General features: G+C 36.2%; 1 protein-coding gene across 3 annotated transcripts in view; it reads left to right on the plus strand.

Moving 5' to 3' along the window:
* LOC150104645 (ribosomal protein S6 kinase alpha-5-like) overlaps positions 1–16,090 on the plus strand; it is a 547,165-nt gene that overhangs the window by 418,934 nt on the left and 112,141 nt on the right. For all 3 annotated transcript variants that reach the window (XM_090395839.1, XM_090395841.1, XM_090395840.1), the window contains one exon: positions 6,062–6,172. In XM_090395839.1, the coding sequence (XP_090251965.1) occupies positions 6,062–6,172 (111 nt within the window). The remainder of the gene's footprint in view (positions 1–6,061; positions 6,173–16,090) is intronic.

Consider the following 16,090-nt stretch of genomic DNA (forward strand, 5'->3'; position numbering starts at 1 on the left):
TTTTGGGTTCAAACTTTTTGAGTGTGTTCATGATTGCTCAACTGGTTCAAGCAGACTGTAGATATAAGTTCACAAAAAAAAAAGCCAGGAGGTAACTTGTTATGTCGATACACAAATGCAAGAAGCTGCAGAAACAAAGGGGGTTGAGTTTGTTGCCTAGTGAATATGTTTTGGCCTAAGATTATTGGCATTAGTGAATGGTGAAACCTGGCTATCAGAGTCAGATTTCCTGTCCTGTCAGGTGTCTTCTCCCTAGGAGATTGACTACCATGTGTCTCCACCATGTCCTATTCTGTTCCTCTCTGCTGCATTCCTCATATGAGAGATAGGTCCAGTCTTCTATATTTTTCATCCACTCCAGTCTTTGTCTTCCTCTCTTTCTCTTTCCCTCAACAGTTCCTTTGAGAAGTGTCCTTTGTAGGCAGTTATGTCTCAGAATATGTCCAAAATAGCTGACTTTCCTCTTTTTAATTTCTTTCATCAGGCTCCTGTTTATGCCTACCATCTCTAGTATACCTTTTCATTTGTCTTTCCATGATATCCTCATAATTCTTCGCAGCATCCACATGTCAAAGGTTGCCAGTTTTTTCAAACAGATTAGAGAGTGTCCGTGTCTCTACTCCATATAATAATGTAGACCATATGTAGCATTTGGAGATTCTTAGTCTTGTTTTCAGATTTAATTCTCTAGATGTTAGTAGATTTTTCATACTGTTGAAAGTTGACCTTGCAATTTCAATCCTTTTTCTAATTTCATCTTTTGTCCTGCCATTCTCTGTGATCAAGTGTCTGAGGTATATGTATGTTTTGCAGCTGTTTCTAATTTATTTCCTTTTATATTGATGCATATTTTTGGTATTTCCTTTTCTCTTGAAATTATCATGCTTTTTGTCTTTTTAAAGTTGAAACCGAGGCCATACTGTTCGCTGTACTTGAGGGTTTCATCAATAAGAGTTTTGAGGTCATATTTGTTTTCAGCTAGAAGAACCATGTCATCTGCATATCTTAGGTTATTAATATTTCTACCCCCTCCCCTACAGTGATTCCTTTGGGGGCTACTAATTTTATTAAATATTTCTTCTGTGTACAGGTTAAAGAGAATCGGGGAAAAGACACAGCCTTGTCTCACACCTTTCTGAACTGGGAATTCTTCTGAGGTCTCTCTTTATTTATTCTCAAAGATGCAGTCTGTTCCCAGTAAAGATTAGTTATTAGCCTAATGTCTTTTCCATCCATGCCTATTTTTGAAAGGATTTCAATTAATTGTTCATGTTGAACATTGTCGAATGCCTTTTTGTAATCAATGAAGCAGAGGTACACATCTTTTTGTTTTTCTAGATATCTTTCTAGACATCAGAGTCAGATGTAGTAATTGGAATTCAATGTAAAGTATAGTATTTTTAGGAAGGAACAGAAGAGAAGAAGGGGGGGGGGTACTACTAATGCTAGCAGATGTTTTGTGTCCAGTTAGGGTAGAAAATCATGAAGGCAATAGTGTCCCATGTATCCATGAGTTTGTGGCTATTTGGTGTGAAGTTGAGACTAACAGGATAAAATAAATAGTAGGTTTTGCTACAGACCTGGGGGGTTTAGTTGCTGGCAATGATAAAATGCATCGCCAAATTATCCTGATGGGTACTAAATGAGTAATTATTTTGTGTGACTTAAATTATTCAAATATAGATTGGGTAGAAGAGAAATCGCATAATTTTCATTTTGATAAATTATGGAGACTACAACCGTATTAGGAATAATAATAATTATTATTTATTTATTATTGTTATTATTATCCTAAGACCTCATGAAGTCACAGACTCAGCTAGGAGGTCCCTTTTGTCATACACAATCCAGAGTGATGATCTAGCTCATCATACTGTACCTTAAACACATTCGAAATTCTCTGCAGACTTTACAACTCTCCATGCAAAACACCTGTTTCTCATTCCATTGCTCACACCCTCTTTATACAGCTTCCAGACATGACCTCTTGTTCTCCCCCCCCCCCCAATCTCCCACCGTTTGATGAAAACCTCTTCAACGTTAATCCTATAACAACCCTTACCAAATTGTACATCTCTATCATATCACCGCTCTTCCTGCTAACCACTAAACTCTGCAAATTGCATCTCTCAATCTTTTCATATTCAACATTCCAGAGATCAAACTATTTTGGTCAACTGCCTTTAGACCCTCTCCGATACCTCATCATCCTTTTGAAAACCAGATGACCAAATCTGTGCACAGTAGTCCATATATGAGCTAATCAGAGCCTTATACAATGTTACCAAAATCTCTTTACTTCTACAAGTCAGTGTCCTCCGCATCATTGCCAATAATTACTTTAATTTCCTGATGTTTCAGCCTTCATATTAAAGGTCACCTGGAGTATACAGGAAAACCTCGCTTAACACAAATTCATTATGCGCAATAATCAGTTAGCACAATTGAGTGAAATGATGCTATTTTCCGCTTTAAGTGAGTGATTAATCAGTTAGCGTGTTTTTTTACGTTATGCAAAATTTTACATAACGCGAAATTATAACCAAAAAAGAATACCTCTTAGTACAGGGAATATTCAGGCAAAAGCTCTCAATATTTTACCTCATTGAAAGAGACCAAATTTCAAGAGGAATGTGAAAGCTTTACTGTGAGTTTAGGATGGTTTGACCATTTTAAAAATTGAACTGAAGTGCATAACATAAGAATAACTGGGGAATCTGCTAGTGCTGATGAAGATTCTGTGCCCAAGTTTCCTGAAGAATTGCAAAGGATAATTCAGGAGAGTAATTATGACGATGGGCAAATATTCAACGTCAACAAAATTGGTCTCTTTTGGAAGTGTATGCCAACAAAAACTTTCTTAGCTAAAACTAAAGCATCTCAACCAGGATACAAAGTATCAAAAATTGTTATACACTTTTATTAGGAGGCAATGCAGAAGGCGACTTTAAACTCAAGCCTATGTTAGTTTATCGTGCGCAAAATCCAAGATTTAGCATTATTGAAGAAATCAGCACAATTGGAAAAGAACTTGGATTTCATGAACCGAATAATGAAGATGTTGAGAAACTTGCTCGATTCCCACTCAGAACATTTAAGCGAGAATAATCTCCTTCAACTAGAAGAACAGTGTGCGTATAAAGAAGATAAGGAGGGTGAACAAGAAGAGAATGTTACAACTAAGAGGCTAACTGCAAAAGAACTTGCTAGTTTTCAATCACATGGAGCATGCTAAGGAAATTTTGTTTGATGCTGATCCTGACAGGAACGAAGCTTCGAAGTTTGCCTAAACCTTGATAAAGTGATTGCTAGCTATCGCAAATTGCATGACAAGATGAAAAAGTCGAGCACGATTCAAACATATTTACTTAATTTTTTTATAAAAAAGTAGCTGAATCAAATGTTTAGACATTACATAAAAATTTAAGCAATTGGTTTTATTAACTTTGATGATGATGATCATCATCATCATCATCAAATTCCTGCCATGTACCCTCAAGGGTATACAGGATATAACAGTACTACATGAAAAAATTACATCATTACTAACTTCCTATCTACAATTTTCCTCCAAATCAGTCTGTTACTTGTCAAGACTCCAACATTATCAGATCTTATATTTCTATCGTCTAAGGCATTTTGTACCGTATCAATCCACCTATATCTTGGTCTTCCTCTGGGTCGTTTTCCTGCCAACCTGGCAGAGAACACTCGTTTTGCTAATCTTTCCCCTCCCATTCTATTTAAGTGACCATACCACCTGAGATTAGCTCTGCTAATGCATTCCTGGATGCTGACAATGTCAAGTTCTTTCCTAATATCCTCATTTTTAACATGATATTGCCATTGATGCCATCTGTTCACGCCTCTAATCTTTCTCAGGACTCTCATATCTGCAATCTCTAGTCTTTGGTCAAGTGTTTTTACTTCTGACCCAGCTCTCAGATCCATAAGTTAAAACTGGTTTGAACACTGTCTTGTATACAGCTAATTTAGTGTTCCGACTAATTTCTCTCTTATTCCATATGAATTTATTCAATTGACTTCCCACCATACCAGCTTTGCTGATTCTGTTGTCTATTTCTATATTTAATTTACCATCTTCAGTAAAAATTGTGCCTAAGTAGCTGAAATGTTTTACTTGTTCCACAGGTTCTCCATTCACAACACAGTTGATATTTTCAATGATTCTGCCTATTTTCATTGTCTTTGTCTTTTTATTGCTGACCTTCATACCATATCTATTACAACAGCTATTCAATTTAGACAGAGAATCTTGCAGCTTGTAGCGGATTTATTTAGAAGTATAACATCATCCGCATAAAGCAAAGAGCTGACATTAACATCTCCAATTTTGATATCAGGTTTAATACCACTTTCCTTCATAATGTGATCCATATAGATAATGAATAACAGAGGGGATAATGTACATCCTTGTCTCACACCAGATTTAACATTAAACCATCTTCCTGTACTTCCTTCAATTCTAACTGCTGACTTACAACTCAAATAAAGACTAAGTATTGCTTGATACAATGCCCCATTGACACCATATAACTGCAGCGTATTGAATAGCTTCTCTCTTGGCACCTTGTCATATGCCTTTTCCAAATCGACAAAACTTAAATACAGATCTTTGTTATATTCCCATGCTTTCTCGACTATTTGTCGTAAAGTGAAGATCTGATCCTGTCAGGATCAGAACTTTGATGATTTTATTGTTTAATATAGCTTATACTCTAATTTTTTTTTCCAAATTTATGCTAACTGATGGATGAATTATAATTATTCCTATCATTTATTGTATTTGCTTAACATGATTTCTCTTAGTGTGCATTAATTGATGGATTAATTAATCATGTTAAGCGAGGTTTTCTTGTATATAATAAGAATGAAGGAGAATTTATTGAGCTGTTGCAAGTCATCTTTCTCAAGCGGCATGGAAGAAACTTGAAGTCAAAGAGCATTAGATTTGATCGTAGCATCAGAAGGGATCTCAGTTAAGAATATGAATGTTTTTCCACCAGTTGTCGGTGATTGTGCCATACTGTTCTGCGAAGTAGCTAACTAAATGGATGTTCCAATTACCACAGGTTACATGCTGAACAACAAAGCTGGAAATTACGACAAAACTCAGGAGAATACTAATTTTAGTCCGGTATCATTTACTGAATGGGAAGGATATTAGCAATACATCATGCTTTGAAAAGGTGCTTAAATGAGGCAGATCTGAATATGTCCATAAAGTTTGAAGAACAGATAGGGTAGGAATAAAATGTATGTGCAACCTTATTAAGCAAGAGATCCATAAAAAAAAATAGCTGTGGAAAGAATATCATGAGAATAAGAGTGAGAGCTGTTATAAAATGCAGGCTAGAAAAGTTAGAAGTATGGTACAAAAAGCCAAATCAGAGTATGAAAAGAAATTGGCCATGCATGCTAAAAGCTACCCAAAACATTTTTATTGCTGTTCTTGCAAGTAGAATAAAATAATTAATGTGGAAGAATAACTTCAGTGAATGCAGGTGGTACTCTTGTGCTAGAAGTGGTCGAGATTGCTCAAATAAGAAGTGCTCACTTTGCTAAGTTCTATCAACCAGGTGTTTGTGACATGATACGCAGTGCTATTACTACACTGAATTGCTTATTGGAAGATTGAAGCACAAAAAAAAAAAAAAAATAAAATAAAATAAAATACTTGTCTTGAACTCCAGAAGAAAGACCCAGTTTATTTTTTCCACTGCTACAATCATGCAGTATGTGAGATGTTTTCACAATTTCACCAGTAACACTAGTTTTTCATTTTTAATGGCGATTCAAACAGTTTATAATTTGTGTATATGAGTCAGATAATGAAAGAATTTAACCTTTTAACCTCTGTTATTCATACTATAATTTTTATGTGTACTGATAAATATTTTGTTAAAATATCTGATACCACTGCTGTTTTTTTTTATTTATTTATTTTGTGCCTTTTTATGTTCTATATTTACTGCAGCTTAATAAATATATTTTTCTTGATAAGTATAATATAAATTGATATTTGATTTAAAAATTCTAGTTAGGGATAATATACAGGGATATAAAGCTAGAAAACATCCTACTGGATGCTCAGGGTCACATTGTCCTTACTGATTTTGGCCTTAGCAAAGAGTTCCTACCTCATGAAAAGGTAAGTATTGTACAGAAAATATAAAAATGCTTTATTATTCTATTTTTTCACAGCTTTCTTTTTTGTGACATATTTAAAATATAATGAAATATAATTGACGCCTGCATCCCCACACTAGGCTGCTCAAAGATAGACCTAAGTTCAAATTTAGTTGCTAACTGGAAGAACGTTTTCTAAGCTTTCTTGAACTGGTTCCTGAGTTAGTCTATCTCTGGTATGATCAAGCAGGTTTTTTCTCCTGGAAACTTGGGTTTTCCATCCAGTGCAAGAAAATCAACCATAGAACCCACACTATTTTAAACAAGAATATATCCTGTTAGGATTGGTACCAAGAGATGGCAGCACTTGTTTGCCATTCTCTTCATTGGTTGTCACTTATACCTATCTCTGATTGGCTACTGCTGGAGATTGAACTACCCACCCAGTCTCCTAAAGTTAGATAGGATTTAAAAAGGCCTCGCCTATCCCTATAAGGGAATAAAAGGCATTAGCTGGTTTGTTTGTTTTTTAATATAATTGTTTTCATTACATGTATAATAATGATAATAAAAAAGAATGGGAAACTGATGTAGTAATAAATATTCACAAAAAAGATCTCAAGGACAAATGTGGAAATTACAGAGGCATTACTCTCTTAATAACAGCATCTAAACTATATGCAAACATTTTAAAGAACAGACTAATTAAATATATAGAAAATATTTAGAAGAAGAACAATGTGGTTTTAGAAGAGGGAGAGGATGCACAGATGCCTCATTCACAATGCAACAAATCATAGAAAAAAGAAAATAATTTAACCTGCCCACTTTTCTTCTATTTATTGACTACGAAAAGGCGTATGATAACTTGAACAAAAATCTACTCTGGAAAATATTACAAAACGATAAAATACCTCCTAAATTAATTAAAGCAATAAAAAAGTCTATACAGAGAAACAAAAATTTGCAGATGGAACACTATTGGAAGCTATAACTATAAATAAAGGAGTTAGACAAGGTTGTGGCTTATCCTCAATCCTATTCAACATTTATATAAACAGAATCCTAAAAGAATGGAAAACAACTGTTAAAGATGGAATTAAACTAACAAATAATAAACAGCTAAACACAATACTTGATGCAGATGATCAAGTACTAATTTCAAATTCAGAAGATAAACTCCAAATTGCAACTAACCATCTAAATGAAATAGCAAAAAAATTTTAAATGAATATCTCTAAAACAAAAGCTATGGCAATGTGTGGAAACACCATTCAAAATGTCAAAATTATGCTTAACAATAAAATAATATAACAAGTTACAGAATTCAAATACTTAGGAAATATAATCTCACAATACAATACTGATTCACAATTGGAAACAAGACTACAAATTTACAATAGAATGAATGGCATAATTAAAAGAAATTTTGGAAAACAAATGACTAAAGAAATGCAATTAAGATTACATAATATGACCTCTAAACCATCTCTCAAATTTGGAAGTGAAACTTGGATTCTAAAACAAAAAAACAGACAAAGATTGGAAGCAGCACAGATAGAGTTTCTAAGACCTCTCATGGGACTCACCAGATTAGATAAAAAGAAAAACACAGAAATAAGAGAATGATTAGATACAGAAAACATTGTACAAGAAACTGAAGAATATCAGCAAAATTGGCTACACCACATAGAAAGGATGAATAACAATAGGATTCCCAAACTAGCATGTAAATATAAACCTACAGGAAGAAGAGACCTCAGATGTCCAAGACTCAGATGGAAAGATCAGCTTCATCTGCAGAGCAGGAACAGGACGAAAAAAGATTATACCTGAATTGCTCAGACGACGACATGTATAATAAGCCGGCCTGGTTGGCCAAGTGGTTAGCATATCCGCTCTCCAGCCAAAAGACTGTGGGTTCGAATTCTGCAACGGGCATGGATGTTTCTAGTTATCTGTGAAAATACTGGTGGTGGTGGCCAGTAGATGGCATTGGTGTAGATGATGGTAGTTACGGTTCACTGTAGTTGTGGAGCGGGTGCCCTCCCTCAATGAGTCTTTGGACTCCTTGGAGGTGTCACGTAATAATAATAATAATGAAGGAAAATATGCAAATAACTTTTGATTCATCACTATATCATATTAACCCTGAATTATTTCTCACTTAGTAGCAGTCTTTTGCTACCTCATGTACTTCATGTAATGTGCATTCAATGAGGTGAATGCAATTAATTTATATTCCAACTCAAATGAGTAGTGGGTACATACTGTAGCATGATAAGGCCATAAGGTCCATGTGGATGGATATGGCACAATCTTATTTAAGTATTGCTGTTAGTTGTAATATAATTTTTTCTGTGAATGGTGCATATCTTCTGACTGGTTTGTCTGTTTTGAGGGAGAAGAAACCTGAGTTTCTAGGATGAAAAACAATTTCCACCTCCATATAAGATCAACCAACCAACCTTTGATTGAAAAGCCTATGTAAAGATTCTTTGCATCATACATGAGATTCAAACCCAGATCTTTCTTACCAAAGGGCAACATTGTTAATGATTAAGCCACAGAGGCTCACTTGCTGAATCATATCTTCAATCCTTCAAATATGTTTTTTTTTCCCTCACTAGAACTATCCTGTAGTACACTGTGCACATCGTGTGCTATTTGAATAGATAAGTGAAGTAATAAATAAGCATTGCAATGAAGCAGTTATCCAAATTTTCTTCAGTTCCTGTTTTTCTTTAGCTAAAGCTAATATTGCTAGCTTGATAATATCACACTGCACTGATACTACAGTAGTCATCGTTTTACTGTTTATTTTCTTTCCAACGGGTAAGTGGGGAATGATGTAGTGCAATAACTTTACATACATATTACAAAACTAGTAGTTATCTGCCCAATACTTATGGTGAATGGAAATGGCATTGGTATTTATAAGAAAACACTAATGGTTGAAGTTGACCCATCCCATCTTCCTTTTTACATATTGGGTCCCAGTGGTCTGTGAATATCAGACTTGGCTTGTTATAAAATTAATTATTTGGCAATAAGAGAATGGGTAATCTTATTTCCATAATCTGCTTTGTTTTTCAGTACATGTTCTCTAGCCAGTTTTTTTGCAGAGAGAAAATAGACTAGTGTGAAGGAACAATAGAGTAATAACTTATGGATCTTTTTGCACTTGATTATGTTTGTATAGTATATTGAATGAATTTTGCAAATAAGTATGCTTAATTTACAGCATATGGAATTGGTTTGCTCAGAGATCATTAGCACTTGCAAAACTTCATTTCAGCGTAATATGTACGTTGAGGAGGAACTGTCAATGACAGTTCCTCCTCAACAAGAGAGATGAAGCTCAGTGAAATCTTGCAATGTTGGGGCTTTCTATAACAACTGTATTTCACATCATTCACGAGAAGCTTCACATAACGAAGGTCAGTGCAAGGTGGGTGTCCCGACTTCTCTCTCTTCAATTCAGGAGTTCCTGTAAGTTTTTAGAGCTTTGCCAAGGGAATCAGAGAGAGTGCTGGAATCCATTGTCACCCGGGGATGAAACCATGGTCCTTTATTATGATCCTCTTTCCAAAAGGGAATCCATGGATGTGGCACAAAAAGGCCAATCGCTGCTGCCAAGGTCAACTCAGTCCACCAAGAAGATCATGACAACAATATTTTGGGATTGTCAGGAATTCTCTTGATTGAGTTCAAGGAAAGAAATACTATCATGAATGTAGAATATTATGCTTTACTCCTGCACAAACTGCACGAGTAGTTTTAGGCCATTTTGCAGACAAAAGTACGGACTATTTTTTCAAGGGCATAGAAATGTTAATTCAAAGATGTGAAAAGTGTGTTGAAGTAAAGGGAGATTATGTTGAAAAGTAACACAGGTGTTTTCTTTCTATCACCTCTAAAAGTTAATCAGCCCAAAAACTTATGGAACTACCCTTGTATGTCCACTCAGGATAAAATATTTTTCAACCATAAGTTTCAGTAAAAGTTTCACAGGTGTGTAGAGTAATATTATGATAGTTATCAATTATCATATCATGATCATATCATTAATCAACACTGTATAATCATATCATTTAATTAACACTATATAATCTTTGCTGTAATACTCTCTATAGTGTGTAGAATGTCAGCTAAGTCTGACCATTATGGACTGTTGATCATACAATATAAAGCCTTTCCTAGCCAAATCATCTCCACTTTCCCATGGTATGACCTATTTTCACAAATGGGGTTCTGGCAAGATATTATTGCCAACTTAAATGCATAATCTTCCCTAGTTTCAGGAATGCCAATTAGACCTCTAGGGTAGTAGATATATTTTATTATCCAGTGAAATACCACCACTCTGCTTTTTGGAGGTCTGAAGTGGCTACTGCCATGTTTCCTCTTCAGAGTTGAGGGTCTCTAGCTTCTGTTTCCCCCTCTCCCCATATGCAGAACAGATGATGGCCTTTCTGAGTATGTCTAACACACTGTTGTTATTATTATTATTGAAGCCAGTATCTACTCCATTTAAGCATATAGCAGTAAAACAACTTTCCGCAACTGGTCACCAGTTAGTGCATGGACTGAACCCGATTGTAATAGGACTTCCTGATCAGCTGGCAAATAATCCTGCCAGGTTGTGTCTGGATGAAAACCAAATTAGAGGTGTTTATTGAGGGTTGCACTGTCTGAGGCCACACATAGACTGGAGTCTGGGCATCCCCCTAGGTGTGAGTGATGTACACAAATCCCTCACTCAGCTGCATGCCCTGCTCTTTGTTTCTTGAAGCAACAACTATAACATTAAAGGCAATCATAGATATACTAGTGTTTGAACTGCAGATATTAAAAAAAAATGACCATAAAAATAACAAAAAACATATGAAAAATGCAACAAAATTGTAAAAAATAATAAAATATCCCCCCCCCCCCCAAAAAAAAGTTCTTCCAATGGAAAAAAAACTTCCACATCCGTTTCATCAACATTTGTGGCATTAATATACAAATATCAGTGATATACACCACTACTCACAGACATCAAAACCTGATCTCCTTTTTCTTAACTGAATCCTAATTGGTATCCTCAAACTGCATCTCATCTCCACTACTTCAACTATATCTTACATGATGCATTCTGCAAAAAATTAAGGAAGATGTGCTTTTATAAAATTTAATATCCCTTGTCAAAGGCCATCCAGCCTTAAATCTCTTCTTTTTCGCTTTGCTCTTTCTCAAGATTTCCTTAACTTACTTTATAGTCTTTATTTGCTGCCTTTACTGCTCTCCTAACTCTCACGATCATGTTGCCCATATGAGTTGGTCTTAATAGGAGACTTGAACATCCATAATTTTAACTAGCTTCCCTTCTCCAACTTCACAGATCAAGCTATGAGGGAAGCTGAATAATTTGCCATCAGTCTTGATCTGTCAGGTTAACCTACCAACCAGAAGAATAACAGACAATCCTCATCACTCATCTAATAATGTAGACCTTTTCTTAACTAGCTTTCTCTCCAAATACACTGTGGATGTTTGCACTCCTCTTGGCAACTCTGTCCACAATCTTATCCAAGTCTCCTTCTCTACAGTTCATTCCCCCCCCTCACAGCCAAAGTTGACTGTTGTCTCCCAATGGCACCTACAGTTGTGCTAACTGTAATGATTGTCTGGAATTTTTATGCTTCTTTTCCATGGTCAGATTGCTGTTTTTGCTCTCCTAATCCAAACATCTCTACTAAACTAATAACTGAAATAATCTTCCCTGGAATGAGAGTTCTTTCCACACTCCACTGCAAACTCCCAATCCTTACTAAGCTCTGGTTCTCTAAAAAATGTGCTTCTCTAGTTCCATTACAGAAATGGGGTGGCTTAAATCAAAAACTCGGGCTTCTCATTCAGCTTACATTACATTACACATGAAACAAGTTATCAGTGAAAAAATGTTATCAATGATCAAGAGCAGATTTCATAAGAAGAAATGCAATAAATTTGCCTTCTGTTCAACTGGCAATCAAGTCTTTTGGTCCCTTGCTAAGGCTGTTGGGCATAACTTCTGCTCTTCCTTTTTTTTTTATTTATTCGTGGGGTACACCCATTCCTCGACCGCCCCTTAGGCCTGTTTGAGACCTCCCAATGAGGGATTAAGTATGTATTTTTTGACTGTAACCTGTGTGTTCACAGGTCCGGTTTGCCTGCTTGTGAGATGAAAAACCCCAGATAAACTGGGGATAAAAACCCTGCTGTCCATGCTCAAGACCGGCTAACTTTGCTATGGCTGAGAAAGATCCTTAAGTCCCTCACGTTGTCGACAGGAATCGAGCCTAGGGCACTCCTTCCCCAGGAGTATCCTAGGCTCGATTCCCATCCTATTGGCTAACCGCACGGACTGCTCTTCCTTTTCCCCACCTCTCTCACACATCCTTATGATACTATGATAACCTCACCCAAGGATAAGGCAGACCTGCTGGCATTAGTATTTTCCTTCAACTCTTGTTTATACAACCAAGGAGGAAAATCACCTCCTGCACTACCACAAACTGTCCATTTCTTACCTCCTCTGATCTTGTGCCAGAAGGACATCAGGAAAATCCTGATTAATTTCAATTCTAATAAGGTTCCTGGTCCAGATGGAATTCCTTCAGTTGTGCTCAAAACTTGAACCCCAGAATTAATCCCTATCCTGCATTGTCTATATAAGCTCTCATATTCATATGGCATCTACCCAGCAGCTTGAATGCAAGCCTTTATCCAGCCTGTACCTGAAAGATGCAGGCTGGATCTTCCCTTAAATAGGAGAGAAAAGCAGCCATCTATCATCCCATTGCTCTCACCTCAGTGCTCTCAAAAGTGATGGCTAGTTTCCTCGCTCCAGGAGATCCATCGATTGTTTAATGATCACCAATATAGATTCCGCCATTCTCATTCTGCAGCTGACCTCCTTGCTAACCTTACCCATTTTTGGATGCAGCCATCGAAAGATTTAGAAAAACTCATGTAGTTGCTCTTGATATTTCAAAGGCATTTCATGATATTTGTCATTGGGACCTTCTGAACAAGCTACCATCTTATGTTCTCCATCCGCTACCTGTGATTGGATTGCAGCTTCATCACTGATTGTTCATTACATGTCATGGCAGATGGCTGTGCTACATATTACATTCAGCCTTTAAAAAAATTTGCTTGTTTTTTTAACCATGTAAGAACTAGAGTTGACACTGACCAACACTCATACATTTCCCGACTTCAAACATTCTAAACACACTTCTCATCACCTTCCTTTATTCAATTCACCTCTGTTCTTTAGAATAATTACACTCATACTGTTTTCTCACAAAGTACAACCAACTTCTATATCTTTAAGAAACACACTCTTCCTCCTTTACATCGTTGACTTACTCACTTGAAATCCTATTCATGGTTTTGTCAATGACAGTACTCTTCATTCGAGAAACCCTGTGGTATTTGAATGATAGAAGCCTAAAGATCTTCCATAATCAGTGACTTAAATACTGATCTCTTCACCATCATCAAATGGAGTGAAGATAACTTATTAAATTTCAATACCAGAAAAACTCAGACCTGCCTTATTACGTGCAAAAAAAAATCTCGCATCTCTTTCATGTTCTTTTGATAATGTTTCACTTTCCTTTAGCGATTAGTTTTCTTTTGTTGGGATGACTTTATGTCCAGTTTATCCTAGCAAAAACATATTACATTTATAGCCTCTGCAGCCTTTAAAAAAATGTGCTTTTCTAATCATGTAAGAACTAGTAGCCACTGGCCAATAATCGTACATTGCCCAACTTCAAACATAATGAACACACTTCTCATCACCTTTCATTCCATTCACCTCTCTTCTTTAGAATAATTGCACCCATACTGTTTTATTCCACAAAGTACAACCAATCTCCAACTCTTTAAGAAACACATCAACAGATTACTTCTTTGTTGGATTTTAACGGTATAGATGCAAACACAGATTGATAAGAAAATGACTATTTATTGACTTAATTGCTAATATTTCACTGGAATTCTATCCAGCATCTTCAAAGCACACAAACTAAGTTTGTTACAGTAACGAGACAACCACAGGCAGGTGTAACAGTGGGACTAGAATGAGTAATTGTAGAGTGCAACACAAAGACTAAAGTCCTAATTAGGTGCCATCTAAGATGGGGGGAAAAAAAGAGAGAGAAAGCAGCTATTAATTTGGATGACAAATAGGATGACTGTCTCCCATATCTTTGGTAGATTTATACAGCCATACTTGTTGAGCTTTGGAGTATGTTTCAAGGCTTCTGCTGATTCCAGCAACAATCTCTCTGATTTGTAAAAGCTTCTGTGTAGCACTTTTTTTTTTTTTTTTCCAATTGATCTTATGTGCAGGTGTATCCAAAGCATGGTCTGCTAGACCCGACTTGCCATAGTGAAAGTGTCGGATATATTTTTTGTGTTCACTGAGGCAGATGTCCACAGTTCTTCCTGTTCTGTCTATAGTAGGCTCGATGACATGAACAGAAGATTTCATAGACTCCTGAATATGATAAAGGAGAGAATCTGTCCTTTGGTGAACGGATAAGAGTTTCCAATTTCCAGAATGTCCAGGATATCCCATAGCTCCGGGATCAAATTGTTAGATAGTATATCAAGTAGTGAATTGATGAAAGAATTTATTTTAGATAGTTCTTAGTGAGTAGCATATAACTGTTCCCGTAATAGTGCTAAACTCGCTCGTTTATAAATACTTTGGACTTTGGCCGTGTGAAACTTGTTCTTAATTTTTACATATTAAATTGGTGTCTCGGCACCTTTTTAAGAAGGATAACCTGTTCAGTTGCCGTGCCAATTTTACCTTCCAATTACCATATTGACATGCCTTGTATATGATATCGTCTCCATGAAGAATTCTCAATTGTGTGAAAAGGCATATGTTTTCACCGCACATGTTGATTGGATTTTAACTGTATAGATGCGAACACAGATTGATAAGAAATAACTATTTATTGACTTAATTGCTAATATTTTGCTGGTATTCTATCCAGCATCTTCAGAGCACTCAAACAAAGTTTGTTACAGTAGCGAAACAACTGCAATCCGGTGTAACAACAGGACTAGTATGAGTAATTGTAGCATGCAACACAAAGACTGAAGTCCTAATTAGCAGTAATCTAAGTTGGAGGGGGAAAAAAAAAAAAAAAAACGAGAGAGAAATCAGGTATTAATTTGATCTTAGGATGAATGTCTCCCAAATCTTTAGTAGATTTATACAACCATATTTGTTGAGGTTTGGAGTATGTTTCAAGGCTTCTGTTAATTCCTGGAACAGCCTCTCTGATTTGTAAAGGCTTCTGTGCAGCACTTTTGTTTTTTTCCAATTGATCCTGTGTGCAAGGGTATCCAAAGCATGGTCTGCTAGACCTGACTTGCCATAGCGAAAGTGCCGGATATATTTTTTTGTGTTCACTGAGGCAGATATCCACAGTTCTTCCTGTCTGTCCATAGTAGGCTCGATGACATGAACAAGGCACTTCATAGATTCCTGGATGTGATAAAGGAGAGAATCTGTCCTTAGGTGAACAGATGAGAGTTGCCAATTTCACATAAGGTTTATATACGGTGCATAGTTGGGGTTTGTTAAGCACCCTAGATATCTTTTCAGATGTGTCTTTAATGTATGGGAAGGATGGTGATAGTTTTGTTGTAGTCTTCTGTGGTAGATATTGAGGATTTTTGGGGAGCATTTAGTATTTTATCTATCTATCTTATGGGGATTATAGCCATTGGTCAGGAAGGTGTGATGTAGGTGAGAGAGAGTTCAGCAGTGAGAGCAATGTCATTGGAACAAATTGCTCTAGCTCTATGGGTTAGTGTTTTTAAGATACCATATTGTTGAGAAGGGTGATCGTGTGATTGTTTGTGTAAATATCTCCTGTAT

The sequence above is a fragment of the Typopeltis vanoorti genome, chromosome 7 (genome assembly GCF_054136105.1).
Source record: "Typopeltis vanoorti isolate ZY-2024b chromosome 7, IOZ_Tvanoo_1.0, whole genome shotgun sequence".
NCBI lineage: Eukaryota > Metazoa > Arthropoda > Arachnida > Uropygi > Thelyphonidae > Typopeltis > Typopeltis vanoorti.